Here is an 18,717-nt window from a genome sequence, read left to right on the forward strand (position 1 = left end):
ACGTTATCCCTGGGGGACGTTTGGCAACACGGGGAGACACGTGTGGTGGGGCTGTCACCACTGGGGAAGGCGCTACGGGGCTGGTGGGCAGAGGCTGCACACCCTACAGCGCACAGGCGCCCAGGCCCGGGAGCTGCCCAGGGGCCGTGGACGCCAGGCGGGGGCACCTTACACACAAGACCCTGAACCTGGCAGGCGCCCAGGCCCGAGAGCTACCCAGGGGCTGTGGACGCCAGGCGGGGGCACCTTACACACAAGACCCTGAACCTGGCAGGCGCCCAGGCCCGAGAGCTACCCAGGGGCTGTGGACGCCAGGCGGGGGCACCTTACACACAAGACCCTGAACCTGGCAGGCGCCCAGGCCCGGGAGCTACCCAGGGGCTGTGGACGCCAGAGGGGGGACACTTTACACACAAGACCCTGAACCTGGCAGGCGCCCAGGCCCGGGAGCTACCCAGGGGCCGTGGACGCCGGTGGGGGGGGCACTTTACACACAAGACCCTGAACCTGGCAGGCGCCCAGGCCCGGGAGCTACCCAGGGGCCGTGGACGCCAGGCGGGGGCACCTTACACACAAGACCCTGAACCTGGCAGGTGCCCAGGCCCGGGACCTCCGATCAGACCGGCGTGCGCAGCCTCCAGCTCAAGGCCTAACACGTGGGTCGGCCCCCTGCCCTGCGGACCCAAGTTCTCCTGACCCCGGAGTGTCCAAGGGATGTCCAGCCAGCTCCTGGCAGCTCCAGTCCGGTCGACACAACTAAAACCTTACACCTTTTTGTCTTCTCTCTCCGAAAAATCAATTTCCTTCTAAGAGCCACTGCCACCGCAACTGTCACCGCCAGGATGGCAACGGCGCTGCCCCTCCGCCGAGCGGGAGGGACTTGCCCTCGGGCGGGGCACCAGCTTTGTCGTGGCCGCCGGACAGGGCCCTGCTCCCAGCCCCCCCACCCCACCCCGCCCGCGGGCCGCCTGCTCTCCGCCCGGCGGGGCTGCTGGGGGCTCCCCCGGGGGCTCCAGTGGCGGGACCCCCTCCTGCTCCAGCTCAGCAGCTTCGGACGCTTCCGCTCCCGCCTCTTCTTCAGCAAGTTCCACGGACAGGGATGTCGTGGGACGGGCTGTCTGGCCGGCCGACCCCTCGGGGCCAGGCTCCCCGGCCGCCATCAGGGCAGGGGCCGCCGCCTCGGCGCCCTCGGGCACCTCCTCCTCCTCCACGTGCGCGAGGTCCGAGTTGGCGGAGTTGCCCTCGCTCTTCTCTCCGGCCCCGGAGTCGAGAGCTTGCTGTCCAAGCTCTCGACTTCTTCGGGGTCCGCTGCGACCTGCTGGCAGGACTCGGGAGCCGGGGACTCCGGTGGGCTCTCGGTGCGCCAGCTCTGGCTGCTGGACAGCGACACGGGGAGGCCCTCGGCCCGCCAGGACGCCGTCGCGGGCGTCGGAGCCTCGGTGGGGCTGGCGAGCGGGGCGCCGCCTCCGGGCGGGATGTCGGTGTCGTTGCTGTCCTCCGCGGCGCCGGCGGGGCGCTCCTCGTCCTCCTCCGCGGACTGCAGGTTAAAGGCAGTGCCCTAGCCACCCTGCTGCATGATGCGCTCGGCGGCGTGGTCCTCCGGGAGAGTCGCACCAAACTGCAGCGACGCGCTCCGAGGTTCCTGAGCTCGCCTTGTCAACCCCAAGAGCACTGGTCGTAGCAGAATCAGAGGCACCCACGTCTTATTCCGGCCGCTGGCGTGAGCTGTGGTCTCCAGTGTACATCCCCCACGTGCCTGGTACGTCCCTGGCCCGGATGCTCCCTGCAGCTCGGCTTGCGTGCATCGGTCCCTTCACTTCCTTTCCTGGCCCGTCTGCCGCTGCTGTGCGCCGCGGAGTCCCCACGCGGGTCTGTCTACCAGGCCGAAGTGCTCTAGCGTCCGGCTGAGGGGCGTCTGCAAGGCCCCGGCAGAGGCGCCCTCAGCTCCTGCGACGCCTTCTCCCCCAGGCGGGCCGAGCGGTCCTCTGCGGAGCTGTCGGGGTTTGTGGGGCTGAACACGGGCAAAGAGTGCCGGGTGAAGCCTGCGCTGGCGAAGGCTTCAGAAATTTCTTCGTCCAGGGATTTTAGCTCTTCTTCAATTTCAGTTTTAACTTTTAATAAAATTTCTTGATCCAGAGATTGTGAAGCCGTATCTTGTCGAACCCCTTGGGGTGAGGAAAGCTGTTGCTCCCGCGGCTTCTCCTGAGAGAGGACTCCCAAGTAGCTCAGGACGACACACTTTGTTTCGTAGTGAGACCCTAGAGGCCCAGTGGTAGAGGACGCCGTGGGGTCGGCTGGCAGAGCTCTGGAAAGGTCTGCTTGCAGATGTGTGAAATCTGGCCCAGGCCCCTGCCCCCGAAGAGGTGAGAGACGCAGCGGCGGCAGATAACTCTGTTTTTAATTTTTTTTAAGGAGCCACCCTACTGTTTTCCACAGCAGCTGTACCGCCTCATATTCCTACCAACAGTGTGCAGTGGTGCCTGTGTCTCCACATCCTCACCAGCACTTGCTATTTTCTGGGGTGTTTTGTTTTTGTTTTTTGATAGCACCTTCCTAGTGGGTATGAGGTGATATCCCACTGTGGTTTTGATTTGCATTTTCCTAATGATTAGTGATGTTGAGCATCTTTCCATGTGCTTGTTGGGAGTAGCACAGATTTTATTTAAGTTCGTTTGGATTATAACTTTTAACTATTTGGACATACAGCACATGGGCCTCCAACTGAAATCTTGCCTTGAACGCTGCAAACGTTAGGGGCAGACCTGAGTCCAGCCCATCCCAAAGCCTTTTACCACCTAGTTAGGTATGGATTGACCCTTTAAACTATTCAGGACAGCAGCATTAGACAGAGACAGCTGATTCTATTAGAGAATTTTGTTTTAGCTGAAGAAGAGAAAACTAAGAAGGGTCTACCTTATCCAGCACCTTGCGTAAGGCGTGCAGGTCCCACACCTCCAAGTGCGGTGCCTAAACCAGCAGGTCAGCCTCACCTAGGGAGTGGTAGACACACAGATGCTCTAGCCCCACCCCAGGTAGACTAACCAGAATCTGCATTTTAAGGAGTTCGCAGGTGAGCTGTCTGAGCTTTGAGGTTTGAGAAGCACTGGTCTGTGTGTTCCTGAGGGTACCAGGAAGACTAAAAACAAACAACTTCAGCAACAACATCAGTGACGCTTACTGAGCACTCACTGTGCACCAAGAACTGAACCGATGCTTTTCATCTATTATCATAACATAGGTAAACACTTGACAGAAAACTGAGGCTTAGAAACGTTACTTGCCCCACGTCACGGCTAGTAAGCAGTGGAGCCAGGATTTAAACCCAGGCAGTCTGAAAATAGAATGTGATGAACTTCACATACTATTTCATCTCGTAAAGGAATCAGAGGATTAAAGGGAACAAATAAATAATGAAGGAATAAATAAATGAACCGTCATAAATGGAAATCTTAAGTTCAGGAGTTAATCACTGGGGGCTGGCGTGGCTTTTTCCCCAGTTCTGAAGCTTCCTCCTAAGTGGAGAACAGAGGGGACCCCTGGTCCGTGGTGGAGCCCAGGCACTTCCCGGGCCCTGGACCTCCAGCGCCCACCCCCACTCCAGAGAGCTCGGGCTCAGCGGCGCCCCCTGCAGGAAGGTTCAGAGGCAGGTCAGGCTGCGTGGCTGGTCTGTCCCTGTGGGATCGGGGTTCCGAAGCCCACTCTTCACAGACAGACCAGCTGATGTTTGGAACTCCCGCCTGCCTAACTCTTCCTCATATTTCTCTGTCGTTTCAGAACTTGGTCTGATAAGGGAGGGTGCATTTTCTCAGGCACCCTCACACTCCAACATTCACCATTTAAATCATTTGTTTATTTTAAATAATATTTTTTATTTGTTGGTACCTGCTTCTGCTCATTTTCAAAAAGGACTTTCCCAACAGAAAAAAAATTTTAAGTTTTGCATGAAATATAGGTACATATAATATTTATGTTAATATTTATTTTTAATATATGCTTAAATAATATTGATCCTGTAGTATTTAAAATAATATTTCAAATAAGTCAATGTTTAATGTAACATAAATACTTATGTAATCTAAAGAGTTTCATGAAATTTCAAAATATTAAAGCTCGCTAAACAAGTGACTCAACCGTTTTTCTCCACAAGGCTCTTCCAAGGACGATGCTCAAGAAAGGATGCCAGCATCCGGTCACAGGACCAGGTCCCCCGGATCCCTTCAGCTTAAGGTAAGTTGCCACACATGGTGGTAACTCATATCTACTCCCATCCACACGAGGAATTTGCGCGCTTTTGAAGATGATGTAGCAGGTACTGCCTGTCATTTTTTTGTGTAAATTACCTATGGAACATGGGCTTGAAGGGCTGATACAAACTTAAAACCAGTTTATTTGGGCTGTACCTGCTTAGCAATCCAGTGATGGGGGAGGCTTGTTCCATGGTCGTGACTGCAGTTCTCAGGGTGTGTCAAGTGTACGGAACAGAGGTTACAGCCCCAGCATTTGACGGTAGGAAGCAAGCAAACAGCGATGAAGGCAGCATTCCAGGCTTCATTTGTTTGCTTACTGACCATTGAGATTAAAGGGCATGATGTAGCTAGTATTTCTTCCAACTGAAATGAACACAAGCCAGGTGCCTTTCAATACCTGAAGCACTGGGAGGGTGTCAGTTTGGTTGGAACAATGGTCATCCAACCCTGAGGCTCCCAGAGCCGAGAGCAGAGGTCACACTGCCAAGAAGGAAACGTTGAAAGGAAGGTGTTGAAAGGATCGGTGAGAACTCCCTGCACGGCTTTATTTTTCTCCCGGGTGTTACAGAGGCGAGAAAGTTGGGTCTGAGAAAATGGAATGTCCTGGTGCCCGTGGGGGCTGCGATGTGCTCTGTAGCATCAGAGACACGATCTCACTGCAGTCTTGAGATGTCAGGGGAGAAACTTCATTTGATCCTGCTAAGCTTACAGAGTACAGATGGAGAGAAAGACTAAAAGTAAGCAATGAACAGGTAGGGGGAAGGCGTCCAAAGGATCCTTCCTTAGAGATAATCAAGTTGGGGGAGCAGGGGATACCTGTCGCTGTAGCTGAATTCCCTGGACACACTCAGTCCCAGACCACTCAGAATGCTCTGGACCACAGTCCCTTTCAGACAAGCCACCAGCAATGTCTGAGAAAGACAGACGAATCCCCATACTAGCCGGGGTGGAGGTAATGAGTAAGGTAAATCGGCCTGAGGGAGGATGCATCAGATGTATATGATTTGAGGAATAGCCGTGCCCTGTTCCCTTTCTCCAGCTCCAGGCTGACAGCGCCCAGACAACTTCCAGTCAACGTTCCATCTGTGAACATTGCTTCTGGCAGAGACCTGTTCCCCGGCAACAGAGCTTCCTGCTTACTGAACACCCTGGCACTTCTATCCACCCTGTTTCAGCTTCATCACAATCTGCAAGGTAGGTTTTATGTCCATTCAAGAAATTAGGACAGTGAGCCCCTGAGAGCTTTGGAAAGTGATGGCAGACACAGGAGAAGAGCCCAGATTCAAGCCCAAGGCTGTTGATACCAAAGCTCGTGCACCTTCACCTCCTGCTTTGCTGTCTGTCACAGGGCGAGGCTGACTTTGCACAGGACGTGTGACCCAGGCGAGTGCCTATCAGCTACCCATTAATCCTTCAAAAGAGAATTTCAGTCTCAAATTATGAAAATTGTATGAGAAACACCTGAATAGACCGCGTTTGTGAAATGTATATAACTTGGAGAGAACGAAAACCAAGGAACGGGTTTTCTTGTCTTTAGCAGAATCAGGCCAGTAACTTGATTTCCTTCCCAGAGAGTTTCCATCACTCCCCTTGCCCAGAGCAGAGCCATCTCCCACCCTCCGGCCACAGAAGGGTCCCCAGCTCAGGTCAGCCAGCTGCCTTGATAGAACCAGCTCTACTGAGTTTCTCCTGGTCCTCAGTTTCCCCAGAATTTCCATTCCTACAGGGATTTGGGGCAGCAGTCTTATCTGAAAGAGGCTGTTGAAACTCCAGTGTTACGGCATTTTGCATGAAATGGAAGAAGCGTGATCGTCTGCATCACAGGAGGGTGGGAGCCGCAGGCCGCCCCACTGGAGACTCTGCTCTCACCTCCGCTCCCCTCCCTCCGCCCCCCCCCCAGCTCTGTGTCCTCCCTGTGGACCCCGGTTCCTCTCGTCCGGCTGTTTACACTCTCAGACTTAAGAAGTCAGAGTAAACGAGGTCAGAGTTCACGAGCAGCTCCAGGCTCCACCGCGGCCCCAGCTCTGGGTTTTTTTCTGGAAAACAGGTGGCTCAGCTGGCGTTGATGGGCAAAACCTCAAGGAAAGGGTCTGCGTTGCCTGTGCATCTCCACCCACTCTGCAGGGGGGTCTTAAGTTTCAGTCATCGCTGATCTACATAATTTTATTATCAGACCGTCGTGGGCACAGGCTAAGGGCACTCAGACTGTGCTCCCGGCTCCCCCCGGCGGCCCCCTCCTGTCCCCTTCGGCTCGTGCGTGAGGAGGGGAAAGGCTGGTACAGAACCCCCTGCACCACCACCATGGTGGCAGGGCTGAGCCGCCACCTGCCAGCAGCCCTGCAGCCTCGGACAAGCACCGAGCCTCCAGGCGTCGGTGGCCCTGGCGTCGGGGGGCATTCATCGCAGAGATGGGCGTGGTGAGGAATCCGGCAAGGCGCTCAGCTGAGCACTGGCTCCATCAGCGACCGTCTCCGTTTCTCCCAAATGGCCATTTCCCAAAGTCTCTGCTGCCACGAGGCCTGAGAGCCATGGTGTCCGGATCTAATACGCGCTGACACCATCCGGGAAAGGGTGAGAGCCTGAGCTGGCTTCCACAGCTGACCTCTGCCAGGACCCCGCAGAGACGCAGGCTCCTGGGGGCCAGCCTCACGCAGATGAGCCTCTTCAGTTCCGTCCGCATCATCCAGCCCCGTGCAAGCCCTTCTCCCACCTGCCTGACCCTAACGTCCCTCTGTGCGAGGGCGAAGTTCTTCATCCTTTAGTTGGAGATCATGCTTCAGTCGTAAAGTTTCCCTTTCTGTGCCCACCCTCTGCCCTCTGCGCCAGCACTGTGAACCCAGATGGCCATTTCTTTTTTCCTGAAACGAGCCTCATTCCCACTGTTGTAAATGCGAGGCAGGTAGAAGGCTCAGGGGCGGGGCTGTGTGCCGAGCATTCTTATCTGAGTGTTTAGACACAGCTGGCAGATCCCTCTTCCCTGTTGCCCCTTCTAAGAGAGAGCAGGGGAGGGTCCTTCTCTCGCCTTGGCCCAGGTAAGCCCACTGGCACATAAGCAATGAGCGTGACCCCACAGGAGCAGAAGCAAGGGGACCAGCCATGCCTGGTCCTGCGAGGAAGCTCGGAAGAGAGGCTGGCGATTTTATGCAGGTGGTACAAGGACGAAAATGCTGTCTCCGCGGAAGATCCCAGATTTTCTCCAGGCCAAGCCTGAAGGTCTCTTTGTTAGTGAGTCCACAGTGATCAAAGCAGAGACTAAAGGCAGAAGGAGCCCGAGGCTGGCTCCACGGAGTGAGGGAGTGAGGGAGTGAGCAGGCAGGGGGCCCCCAGGCCGGGGAGGGTGGGGACACAAGCACTGGGCTCCAGTCAGAGGGTCGCCCACACCCAGTCCCCGTGAGCGCACCCGTCTGCACGGGTTCCAGGCCCCTCCTCTCTGTGAAGCTCTAGCACGTCGCCTTGGTAGGGTGCGAAGGATCTCAGTTTCCCCGCAAAAGCCAGGGGAGCAGTTTAAAGACATTCAGGAACCAGAACAACCGAGGGTATATTATGTATTTTTCTGAACAGCTTTTAAAGAGGGTTTCACCTCGTGGTAAAACTGCAGACGCCATCTGGACAGGCAATGAGCCTGAAACGCAGTGGAGGGGATTTGGTTCTGCTCCTTCACACGGGGCAGAGCTCCTTGTGTCCACTTTTGTTTTGGGGTGGGGGGCGGGAGGGCTGTGAAGAAATGCATCCTGCACAGATAAAGGAATGTCCGGCATTAAATAACAGGAGAAAGTGACAATTCTGGAGCCCTTGCAGGTACAGTACAAATTTGATCACCAGGCCCTGGGGCAGAGCGGCCTCTAATTTTAGCCGCTGCCTCTTGTTCCTGCACTGCCCCCCTGACCCCTTCCCCAACTTTCCCCACAGTGAAGATTGCAAGGAACAGCTGTTTTGGGTTTAGAAACCCTCTATCCTGCTTATCAGATCTACTTTGCCATTGGTTAAGACTAATACATGCGATGTCAAGGTTTATCTTTTAATAAAAAGTACATTTAAATTCATTTTTTCTTCCAATTTTAATAAGATCCTTTGAGATGACTTTTGTTCGGTAAAACCACATTGGGAATCACTGATGGAGTGTATGTTTGTTGACGTCTTCTCTAAATTTCTTCTTCTGGAGAAAGTTTCTTTCGGAGGAACATGGATATAGTTCTGGGATCCCTCAGCCACAATTCGAAAACCCAAACAGCTCTGAAAACAGGAAGTCTTTGCTAACACAGTTGGCAGCAAAGCCTGACCTGACCTGAATGCTTTCAAAGTCAAAACCTGACCTGAGTTGCATGAGCCTATTTTAGTTTATCCCACAAATGGTGTAAATGTAAATACGCTTTTCTGGAGAAACATTAAGGTGCTTCATTCCATAGTGTTGCCCTAGACCCCATTTTACATGCTGTATGATATATTACTGTCCTAAAATCTGGAAGAAATCTGAATTCTGAAACATATCTGGCCTCACGTGTTTCAGATTAGGAATTGTGGTCCTATAGATATTTGTTAAATAAATGACCGAGCGTCCTAAGGGCTTCACGAGGGCATGTTTATTGTGCTCACCCAGGCCAGCTCTGCAGCGATGGCTCTACCCGTTCTGTCACCTCATCAGACCTGCATCTGTGGGCCTGAGGTGCCCACAGCTTCCTCTGTTTCCTTTGTGGTGTGAGGGGATGAGTGGGGGTTTCACCACATCACCCGCTCGACCACTCGCCCCTCCCTTCAACCACCAAATATGTGTTAAGTGTCGCCACCATGCGCTATGTGAGCATAGAAAGGCAAAGAAGAGTGAGACTCAGGCTCTGACCTCTAACGACTCCTGTTCGTACAGAGAACAGATCGGTGGTTGCCAGAGGTTGGGAGGGGCGTGGGCAGCGCAGAAACGGGTGAAGGGGGTCAAAAGGGACACACTTGCAGTTATACAATAACTTAAGTCCTGGGATGTACAGCATGTGACTATAGTTAATAATACTGTGTTGCATATTTGAGAGTTGCTGAGAGAGTAGACTGTAAAAGTTCTCATCACAAGAAAAACAAATTTTATAACTATGGATGCTGATGGATGATGACTTATTGTGGTGACCATTTTGCCATATATGCAAATAGCAAATCAGTGTGTCGTACACCTGAAACTAGTATAATGTTATATGGCAATTATACCTCAATACAAATAAAATTTTAAAAGAAACTAAAAACCGTGAATAAAATAAAAATAACTCCTATTTGTAATATTAATGTGATGAAAGCAGAATGTTAGAAATCTGAACTATCTTCTCTTGTATACATCTAAACTATCCTGTAGAAATCTAAACCGTCTTCTCCTGTATAAAATGGTCATTCGTTCTTTGCAGCGCACATCTATTAAATTCTCCACTCTGCCAGGCACAAAAAGAGGACAGACCTTGTTGGGGCACTAAGTCTAGTGGGAGCCTGATGCCCAAGGAGCATTTACCCCTCGGCAGCCATCCTCACGCAGTGGGGAGAAAATGCCCACCTGTGGTCAGAGAGCTTTCCCAAAGGCGGTGCTCGCTGAGCAGACGGGGTGCTTACTTAGGAGGGAACCAGGGCAAGGGTATCTAAGGAGAAGGCAGAACCCGTGCAAAGGCGTTCAGACTAGACGTCATTGGCGCGTGGAGCAAGAGTCCATTGGGAACGTCTGCAGGTCAAGATGCACGTGGGGAAAAAGAATGTTTTAAAAGTTTTAAAATGGTACAGATGAACCGGTTTGCAGGGCAGAAATAGAGACACAGATGTAGAGAACAAACGTACGGACACCAAGGGGGGAAAGCGGGGGGGGGGGGGAGGGTGATGGAGGTGGGATGAATTGGGAGATTGGGATTGACATGTATACACTAATATGTATAAAATGGATAACTAATGAGAACCTGCTGTATAAAAAAATATAAAATAAAATTCAAAAAAAGAGAAAGTCAAGGAGGGTCAGGTCGTGCAAGGACCGTGCTCCCAGCCGGAGCACCGGCCTCCGCCTCCAGGCCGTGAAGGACGGCTGACTGGCCAACGGGCCATGATCCCTCCTCATGTGTAAATAGTTTGCAGGAGAACAAGGTGCGGTATTTGTTTCCAGCAAGATGCCCTTTGAATCTGCAAATAAGGAACATGTGTGTCCTGCAGGGCCGGCCCTACGCGAAAGCGTGAAGAAAGCCACGTGGACGGTCACCACCCTCCTGCCGCTCAACTCCCCACATCCCACCCCCTGTGGAGACCCTCGCGACACTGCGATGCCCAGCCTGGCCATGCTGCGCTGAGAAAAACCGGTACGCATTTCTTTTAAATAGAAGGGTGATGTAGTAGTCATTTCCTCTTAAAGTATTTGTTGCCACAGGGGAAGAATAGGTAACGTACACAACAGAAGCACCATTTTCTCCTTCCTTTTCCCTGAGTACCTGTGCTACGTTTCATCTACTCTGAAAGGAAAGGGGCATCCCAAGAACAGAGCAGTTACTGTGGGTTGTTCCCATGCAGCCCCTGGGGTCAGCATGATGTGGCTGACATTTTTTGTGAATTCTGGTTTAATTAGTAAAATCTAAAGGCAGTAAGGCCATGTTTCTAACAATTGCCTACCCATTCCTTTATATAAACATGGAACAAATGAGTGTTTGCTAATTCTTAATTTTATTTGGGGGGATTTCTTTAATTGAAGTATAGTTGATGTACAGTATTATATAAGTTTCAGGTGTACAATATAGTGATTCACAATTTTTAAAGATTATACTCCATTTATAGTTATTATAAAATATTGGCTATAGTCCCTGGGCTGTACAATATCCTCGTAGCTTATTTATTTTATATATAATAGTTTGTGCCTCTTAATACCCTACCACCAGCTTGCCCCTCCCCCCTTCCCTCTCCCCACTGGTAATCACTAGTTTTCTATATCTGCGTCTGTTTCTTTTTTGTTATATTGACTAGTTTGTCGTATTTTTTAGATTCCACATATAAGTGATATCACACAGTATTTGTCTTTCTCTGACTTATTTCACTTAGCATAATGCCCTCCAAGTCCATTCATGTTGTTGAAAATGGCAAAATTTCGCACTTTTTTATGGCTGAGTGATATTCCATTGTATATGTACACCATATCTTCTTTATCCGTTTGTCTGTTGATGGGCACTTGGCTTGCTTTCACATCTTGGCAATTATAAATAACGCTGCTATGAACATTGGGGTACATGTATCTTTTCGAATAAGTGTTTCTGGTTTTTTTCAGACATATACCCAGGAATGGAATTGCTGGGTCATATGGTAGTTCCATTTTTAGTTTTTTGAGGAAACTCCATACTGTTTTCCACAGTGGCTGCACCAATGTATACTCCCACCAACAGTGCAGGAGGGTTCCCTTTTTTCCACACCCTCTCCAACATTTCTTACTTGTGTTCTTTTTGATAATAATCATTCTGACAGGTGTGAGGTGAGATCTCATTGTGGTTTTAATTTGCATTTCTCTGATGACTAACGATGTTGAGCATATTTTCATGTGCAAGTATTTAATTCTTGAGTAAATCTTGGAAGCACTGAGGGGAAGGAAATGTATATTTACATCCTTTGACTGGGCAGTATTTTAAATGAGATTAAGAAATAATCTTACTCCTTAGCCTGAAAACCCTCTCTAGCCTGTTATCGGCTTCAAAAGTTGGGATGTGATTGACAGAACCCTTCACATCACTTGGTGTGGCTATGGTCACATGGACATCATAATAAACGAGGTGAGGATACTGACACGACTTGATCTGAGATGCTCTTATGAACTCCTTCATCGGTGTGCCGTTTGGCTCCACTGAAAATTGAGTTATAATGTTGCCTTCTTTAGGTGTCCTCTTGAAATGTAGATACCTTGGAATGAGTCCTACATGAAGCCTCATCCAGAGACGTTAAGTAAGTGGCTCAGAGTCACACAGCTAGCTTGGAAAAGCCCAGAATCTAAACCTTGATTTCTGATTGGTCATTCATCCACACACTTCCTGTTGCCTGATTACCATCTCATCTGTCTGTCTGCCTTCACGCACAGTTGAGATCATATGGCCCACAAACAAAAAATTGACTCTCTGGTCCTCTATAGAAAAGGTTTGCCAACCTCTGGTTTAGATGATTGTTGTACGTGTGCAGCAATTTGAAATATAGCACATATATTTTATATCTGGTGCAGAAATAGACCTAGGCTGGGACCCATCCTGCCAGAGGAGGGGACACCTGGAGCACTTGCCTTGGATTCACCAGGTGGTGTGGTGGACACGGAGAAACACGTCAGGTCATCACCCACACCCGCGAGCCTCTGACTTTCACCACTTATACCTGGTGAGTCTCCAGAGCAGCCAAGAGGTACTAGGAAGGCATCATGTATAAATAAATAAATGGAAATTTAAAAGTAATCTCAAAAGACAGCCTCTTCAGTAAGTGGTGCTGGGAAAACTGGACAGCTACATGTAAAAATGAAATTAGAACACTCCCTAACACCATACACAAAAATAAGCTCAAAATGGATTAAAAACCTAAATATAAGGCCAGACACTATAAAACTCTTAGAGGAAAACATAGGCAGAACACTCCATGACATAAATCACAGCAAGGTCCTTTTTGACCCACCTCCTAGGGAAATGGAAATAAAAACCAAAATAAACAAATGGGACCTAATGAAACTTAAAAGCTTTTGCACAGGAAGGGAAACCATAAACAAGATGAAAAGACAACCCTCAGAATGGGAGAAAATATTTGCAAATGAAGCAACTGACAAAGGATTAATCTCCAAAATTTACAAGCAGCTCCTGCAGCTCAATATCAAAAAAACAAACAACCCAATCCAAAAATGGGCAGAAGACCTAAATAGACATTTCGCCAAAGAAGATATACAGATTGCCACCAAACACATGAAAGGATGCTCAACATCACTAATCATTAGAGAAATGCAAATCAAAACTACAATGAGGTATCACCTCACACCGGTCAGAATGGCCATCATCAAAAAATCTAGAAACGATAAATGCTGGAGAGGATGTGGAGAAAAGGGAACCCTCTTGCACTGTTGGTGGGAATGTAAATTGATACAGCCACTATGGAGAACAGTATGGAGGTTCCTTAAAAAACTAAAAATAGGACTACCATACAACCCAGCAATCCCACTACTGGGCACATACCCTGAGAAAGCCATAATTCAAAAAGAGTCATGTACCACAATGTTCATTGCAGCACTATTTACAATAGCCAGGACATGGAAGCAACGTAAGTGTCCATCGACAGATGAATGGATAAAGAAGATGGGGCACATATATACAATGGAATATTACTCAGCCATAAAAAGAAATGAAATTGAGTTATTTGTAGTGAGGTGGATGGACCTAGAGTCTGTCATACAGAGTGAAGTAAGAAAGAGAACAACAAATACCATATGCTGACATATATATATATGGAATCTAAAAAATAAAAAATGGTTATGAAGAACCTAGGGGCAGGACAGGAATAAAGATGCAGACATAGAGAACAGACTTGAGGACACGGGGAGGGGGAAGGGGAAGCTGGGATGAAGTGAGAGTGTAGCACTGACATATATACACTACCAAATGTAGAATAGATAGCTATGGGAAGCAGCCACATAGCACAGGGATATCAGCTAGGTGCTTTGTGACCACCTAGAAGGGTTGGTTAGGGAGGGTAGGAGGGAGGCTCAAGAGGGAGGGGATATGGGGATATACGTATATGTATAGCTGATTCACTTTGTTATAAAGCAGAAACTAACACACCATTGTAAAGCAATTATACTCTAATAAAGATGTTTAAAAAATAAATAAAAATTTAAAAAAAAATCTCAGTGGAGAGATAAATTAGGAGTTTGGGATTAACATATACAGATTACAATACATAAAATAGATAAACAACAAAGACCTACTGTATAGCACAGGGAACTATATTCAATATCCTGTAATAACCTATAATTGAATCTGAAAACGAATACATATATACACATATACGTATATATATATGTATATTCACTTTGCTATACACCTGAAACTAACACAGCATTGTAAATTAACTACACTTCAATTTTACAAAATCATTAAAAATTTTAAAAAAATTTTTTAAATAAAAGTAAACTTGGAAACAGTAAGGTGTTATAGATCTGACAGGATCTTTCCCACAACAGGCTGTGTAGCCTGTGAGAATTAAGGGACCGACGGGGCAAATGCAAGGAACGTGCAGCTAAGTTGTTTGCACTGTTAAGTCCTCTGTGCAATCCATGTTCAGATAGATGCTTTCTTTTAAAATAGAAATATAATAAAGTGCACAGCTTTTAAGTAGGCACATCAGTGAATTTTTATCAGTATATGGCTGAGTAACCAATACCGAGGCCAAGGTGTCAAACTTTCCAGCACCCAGAGGCCCCTCTGAGCTCCGATTCAGTCGGTGACCCCCTAAAGAGACCAAACATTCTGATAGCTATCATCATAAATTAGTTATGCCTGGTTCTGGAGCATCAGATGAGCGGAATCGAACAGTATATATGCCCTTGGTGTTGGGCTCCTCTGGCTGTGGACAAGCCACACGAGTTCCGGATGGGCCGTACCCGCCCTGGGCTGTGAAGGCAGCCGGAACAACCCAAGGACAGAATAGACACTGAGGCAACCGCCCCACGCTCCCTGCCTAGCCTGGCACGTGGGTACGGGTGGGCTCTCACCAGTGCTCTTGAGCCCCTGCTAAAACCAGGTGCATCTGTTCTCAAAAGGCAAATATTGTTTGCCCCCTAATCGCTAAAGGCCACAGGGGAGAACCCGTCCCTGAAATCAACGCCGGCCTCAGCCTTGCCCGCTTGGCGTAAACACTGCACCCTCCTCGCTCTGCCCTCTGAGACCCCTCGGATTTGCTGAAGGTCCACACCTCAGCTTCAGCCCTGGGGACCCGCCTCTGCCTCTAGAGAAACAGGATCGCAGTTTAGGATCGCAGAGCTGCCCGAAGCTGCCCGGCTCCCCACAGGGAGCATCTGCACTTAGCACAGAATCCCCAGCGCTGATGGCACTGCCACGCCAGACACCACGCCCCACGTGGCGGCTTGCCCTGGCTCACGTCAGGAGGCTCGGGCCGCTGGCGCAGAGATGCTCGGGACTCCCCTCCACAATGAGTCCTGATCCAATCGGGAAACGAGACAGAAGAGTCAGTAAGACACAGTCTCCCGTGTCTTACTGATCAAGCCTCGGCTGGTGGACAGATTACATCTGCAGCAAATGTACGTCCTAGGACCAAACCCTAGAAGGAATCAGACGGCCCTGCACCCGAGGCTTGTCCTGACGGCGTGGAGGAGCTGAGGGGAGCGTTGGCTCGGGGGCAGCTCTGTCCCGGAAGCAGGCGAGTGGAGGGAGGGGTTACAGGTGCCCGGCGTCTCTGCCTAAGCGCAGTAAACAGATTAAATCCTTCTCTCCCGGGGAGAGTGACTGAGAGGCTGGGGAGAAGCCAGTTCTGTGCTGAGTGGGTCTTCCCGCACGTCGACGGGAGCACCAGAAAACAGAAACAAGTGTTCCTTCAACAGAGTATAGACAATGGAACGATCAGTGCTTGTTCGTTAACAATATTAAACCACACTTAAAACATGGAGTAAATATTAACCAGAATATTTTATTAACTAATTGAAAACCCCTTTCACTGACCGTAAAAGATAAGAAGATTGTAATTTTTGCAAGTGCCTTTCAATGTCAGAACAAGAAAATGGCTTACAAATGGGGCATCTGTATTTTATTTTATTTTTTTATTGAAGTATAGTTGATTTACAGTGTTGTGCTAATTTCTGCTGTACAGCAGAGTGACTCAGTTATACACATAGATACATTCTCTTTTTTACATTCTTTTCTATTATGGTTTATCCCAGGATATTGAATATAGCCTCCTGTGCTCTACAGCAGGACCTTGTTTTTTATCCATCCTATACATAATAGTTTGCATCTACTAAGCCCAAATACCCAGTCCTTCCTTCTCCTTCCCTTCCCCCTCCTTGGCAACCACAAGTCTGTTCTCTGTGTCTGTGAGTCCAGTTCTGTTTTGTAAGTAAGTTCATTTGTGTCATATTTTAGATTCCACACTATACGTGATAGCATATGGTATTCATCTTTCTCTGTCTGGCTTACTTCACTTAGTAGGATAATCTCTAGGTCCATCCATGTTGCTGCAAATGGCAATATTTCATTCTTTTTTATGGCTGACTGATATTCCATTGTATATATGTACCACATCTTTATCCATTCATCTGTCAATGGGCATTTAGGTTGTTTCCAAGTCTTGGCTATTGTGAATAGTGCTGCTATGAACACTGGGGTGCATGTATCTTTTCGAATTATAGTTTTGTCCAAGTATAAGAGCATCTGTATTTTGAACAGGATATACCCATGTTCTGGATCCACTTTAAAAACAAGACGTTTCCTTATAAGAACTACTACAGAATAGGAGGTAGAGACCTCATCACAGGTAGGATCCAAAGACTCAAACTTTACTATTTAAATCGTTTCATTACGAACTGTTATCTTACCTCTGGATATTTTCATGATCAGTTATCATGGGCCAGAAATAAAGCAGCTCTGTGTAATCAAATAGCCTTGGGATCAGTGCCGCTGCAGGAAGCCTGCGCTCCCTGTCGGGGGCCCACCTGAACACGCGCGATTACCCGGTCCCCAAGACATGGCTCCACATCTGTGATGCTCACGATTCAAATGGTGTTTATAAGCATGAATTACCTCCATTCAGGAGCAGTCTCAAAAAGCGGACTTTAAGAACAGAGAAGGGGGAAAAAGCACCAGAGTATCTAAATGACGGATGAAATATACTGTTTTTCAGAACTGAAAACTGGAAAATTGCTTTCCACATGTGAGCTACGACATAAAAAATGATATAATGATCATATTTTAAACTTCACAGCTGGGTTAGCAAAGTCAACCCAATCTTGCCCATTATAAAATGCATTTTCTCAACTAAGAACAAGGATAGAAATAGCCGTTCTGGTGATGTTTTGTTCCCCCACGGTGGTCCTAGAATCATAATACGTGGTAAAGCCCATCACCAGTAAAGAAAGAGAGGCGGCTCTCCCCTCTGCTTAGTAAACCCTGGAGGCTTCCCCGGGGCCAGCCGCTTTCTCCCCTGCCGTCAGTTCTATGAAGACGCTCAAAGTCAGCGAGCCGCCCCTCTAGCTGGTTAAAGACTGACATCCGGACCCTAGGAGAGCGACCAAGTAACCAGGACGCCTTTCTTGTGCTCTACCCACTGTTGTCTCTAGAGCGCTCTTGGTTTAATTCATAGAAACGTTCTGGGGGGGTAGACAGTACAGTGGTTCAGAATCTAAAAACTCTGAAGCCAGTTTATCCAGGTTCATACCTGGCTTTAGTATGGCTTCTGAGACAATATGTCTCAGAAGGTTATTAATAACTGATCTTTGCTGCAGTTGTTTGTTTGTTTTTTTTAAATCTGTAGCGGGCAGGTGATACCAACTTCATTAGGGCTCTTGTAAGAATTAAGTGGGCTACACGTTAATTGCACAGAATGGCATCAAGCCCATAGCAATTGCCAGTGATCATTCCTATAAAAGGCATCCATGCATCCTCACCCATGAGGGCAGTTTTAATGTATTCACTCTAGAGAATTCCAAGTCCTGGTTGTGATTTCAGGCTTTGTTAATGGCAACTCTGCAGTGTGGAACTTTAATCATAATTCAGTCATGCCTCAGTTACTCTCATTATTGGACAGGAGCATTGGTCTGAGTTAAAACCACACACGTACTCTCAGACACACTCACACTCACACACACAGACTCTTGCACGCCCTTCTTGATCATGGGAGTGCCATAGCCTGAATGTTTGTCTCCTCAAAATCCATATGATCCCTAATGTGACGGCATTTGTCAGTGGAGCCTTTGGGAGGTCATGAGTGGAGCGCTCATGGATGGCAGTCTCACACAGAAGGCTGGTACTAATCTGCTGGTACCTCAGCCTTCGACTTTCAGCCTCCAGACCGTGAGAAATAGATTTCTGTTGCTTCTAAGCCACCCCGTCTACAGTGGTCAGTTACAGCAGCCCGAACGGACTAAGGCAGGGAGGGAATGAGAGAAACCTGAGGTTACCCTCTGCTTTACTCCGATAACCCCTCACTGGCTCATGTAATCATTGAAAACACTGTGGAAACAGGGCAGGTTTCTCCCTTCAGAGTCTTTAAACATCAGACCGGAACCTTCAGTCCGAGATGGGGCAGGTGCAGTCAGTCCTGCGTGATGTCAGGGACGTGCAGTAGGTTTCCTAACCCTGCACTTGCTTCCCTTCTTCTGGTTCACCTTTAGCTCTGCTGTTAATTTTTTTTTTTTTTCCGGAAGTGCTGACTTTTAATTTTTTATTTTTATACAATTTTTAAAGGTAACTTTCTATTTACAGTTATTACAAAATATTGGCTATATTCCCCGTGCTGT

The 18,717-nt window shown here is 48.6% G+C and overlaps 1 protein-coding gene and 1 pseudogene across 3 annotated transcripts in view; one reads left to right on the forward strand and one right to left on the reverse strand.

The window, feature by feature from the left end:
• Positions 1-525: 525 nt before the first annotated feature.
• On the reverse strand, positions 526-3,054 carry LOC309665242 (bcl-2-like protein 13; annotated as a pseudogene). Its single transcript has 4 exons — positions 3,043-3,054; positions 2,914-2,967; positions 1,880-2,391; positions 526-1,756 (listed from the first exon to the last, which is right to left on the reverse strand). The product of its transcript is annotated as a bcl-2-like protein 13 (transcript).
• LOC309664077 (uncharacterized protein) overlaps positions 2,299-18,717 on the forward strand; it is a 45,799-nt gene continuing 29,380 nt past the window's right edge. For both annotated transcript variants that reach the window (XM_082469082.1, XM_082469083.1), the window contains exons 1-4: positions 2,299-3,238; positions 4,148-4,227; positions 5,287-5,441; positions 10,410-10,552. In XM_082469082.1, the coding sequence (XP_082325208.1) occupies positions 3,211-3,238; positions 4,148-4,227; positions 5,287-5,441; positions 10,410-10,552 (406 nt within the window). In that variant the 5' untranslated portion in view covers positions 2,299-3,210. The remainder of the gene's footprint in view (positions 3,239-4,147; positions 4,228-5,286; positions 5,442-10,409; positions 10,553-18,717) is intronic.

The sequence above is a fragment of the Balaenoptera physalus genome (assembly GCF_965194825.1).
Source record: "Balaenoptera physalus genome assembly, chromosome: 7".
NCBI classification, from domain to species: Eukaryota; Metazoa; Chordata; class Mammalia; order Artiodactyla; family Balaenopteridae; genus Balaenoptera; species Balaenoptera physalus.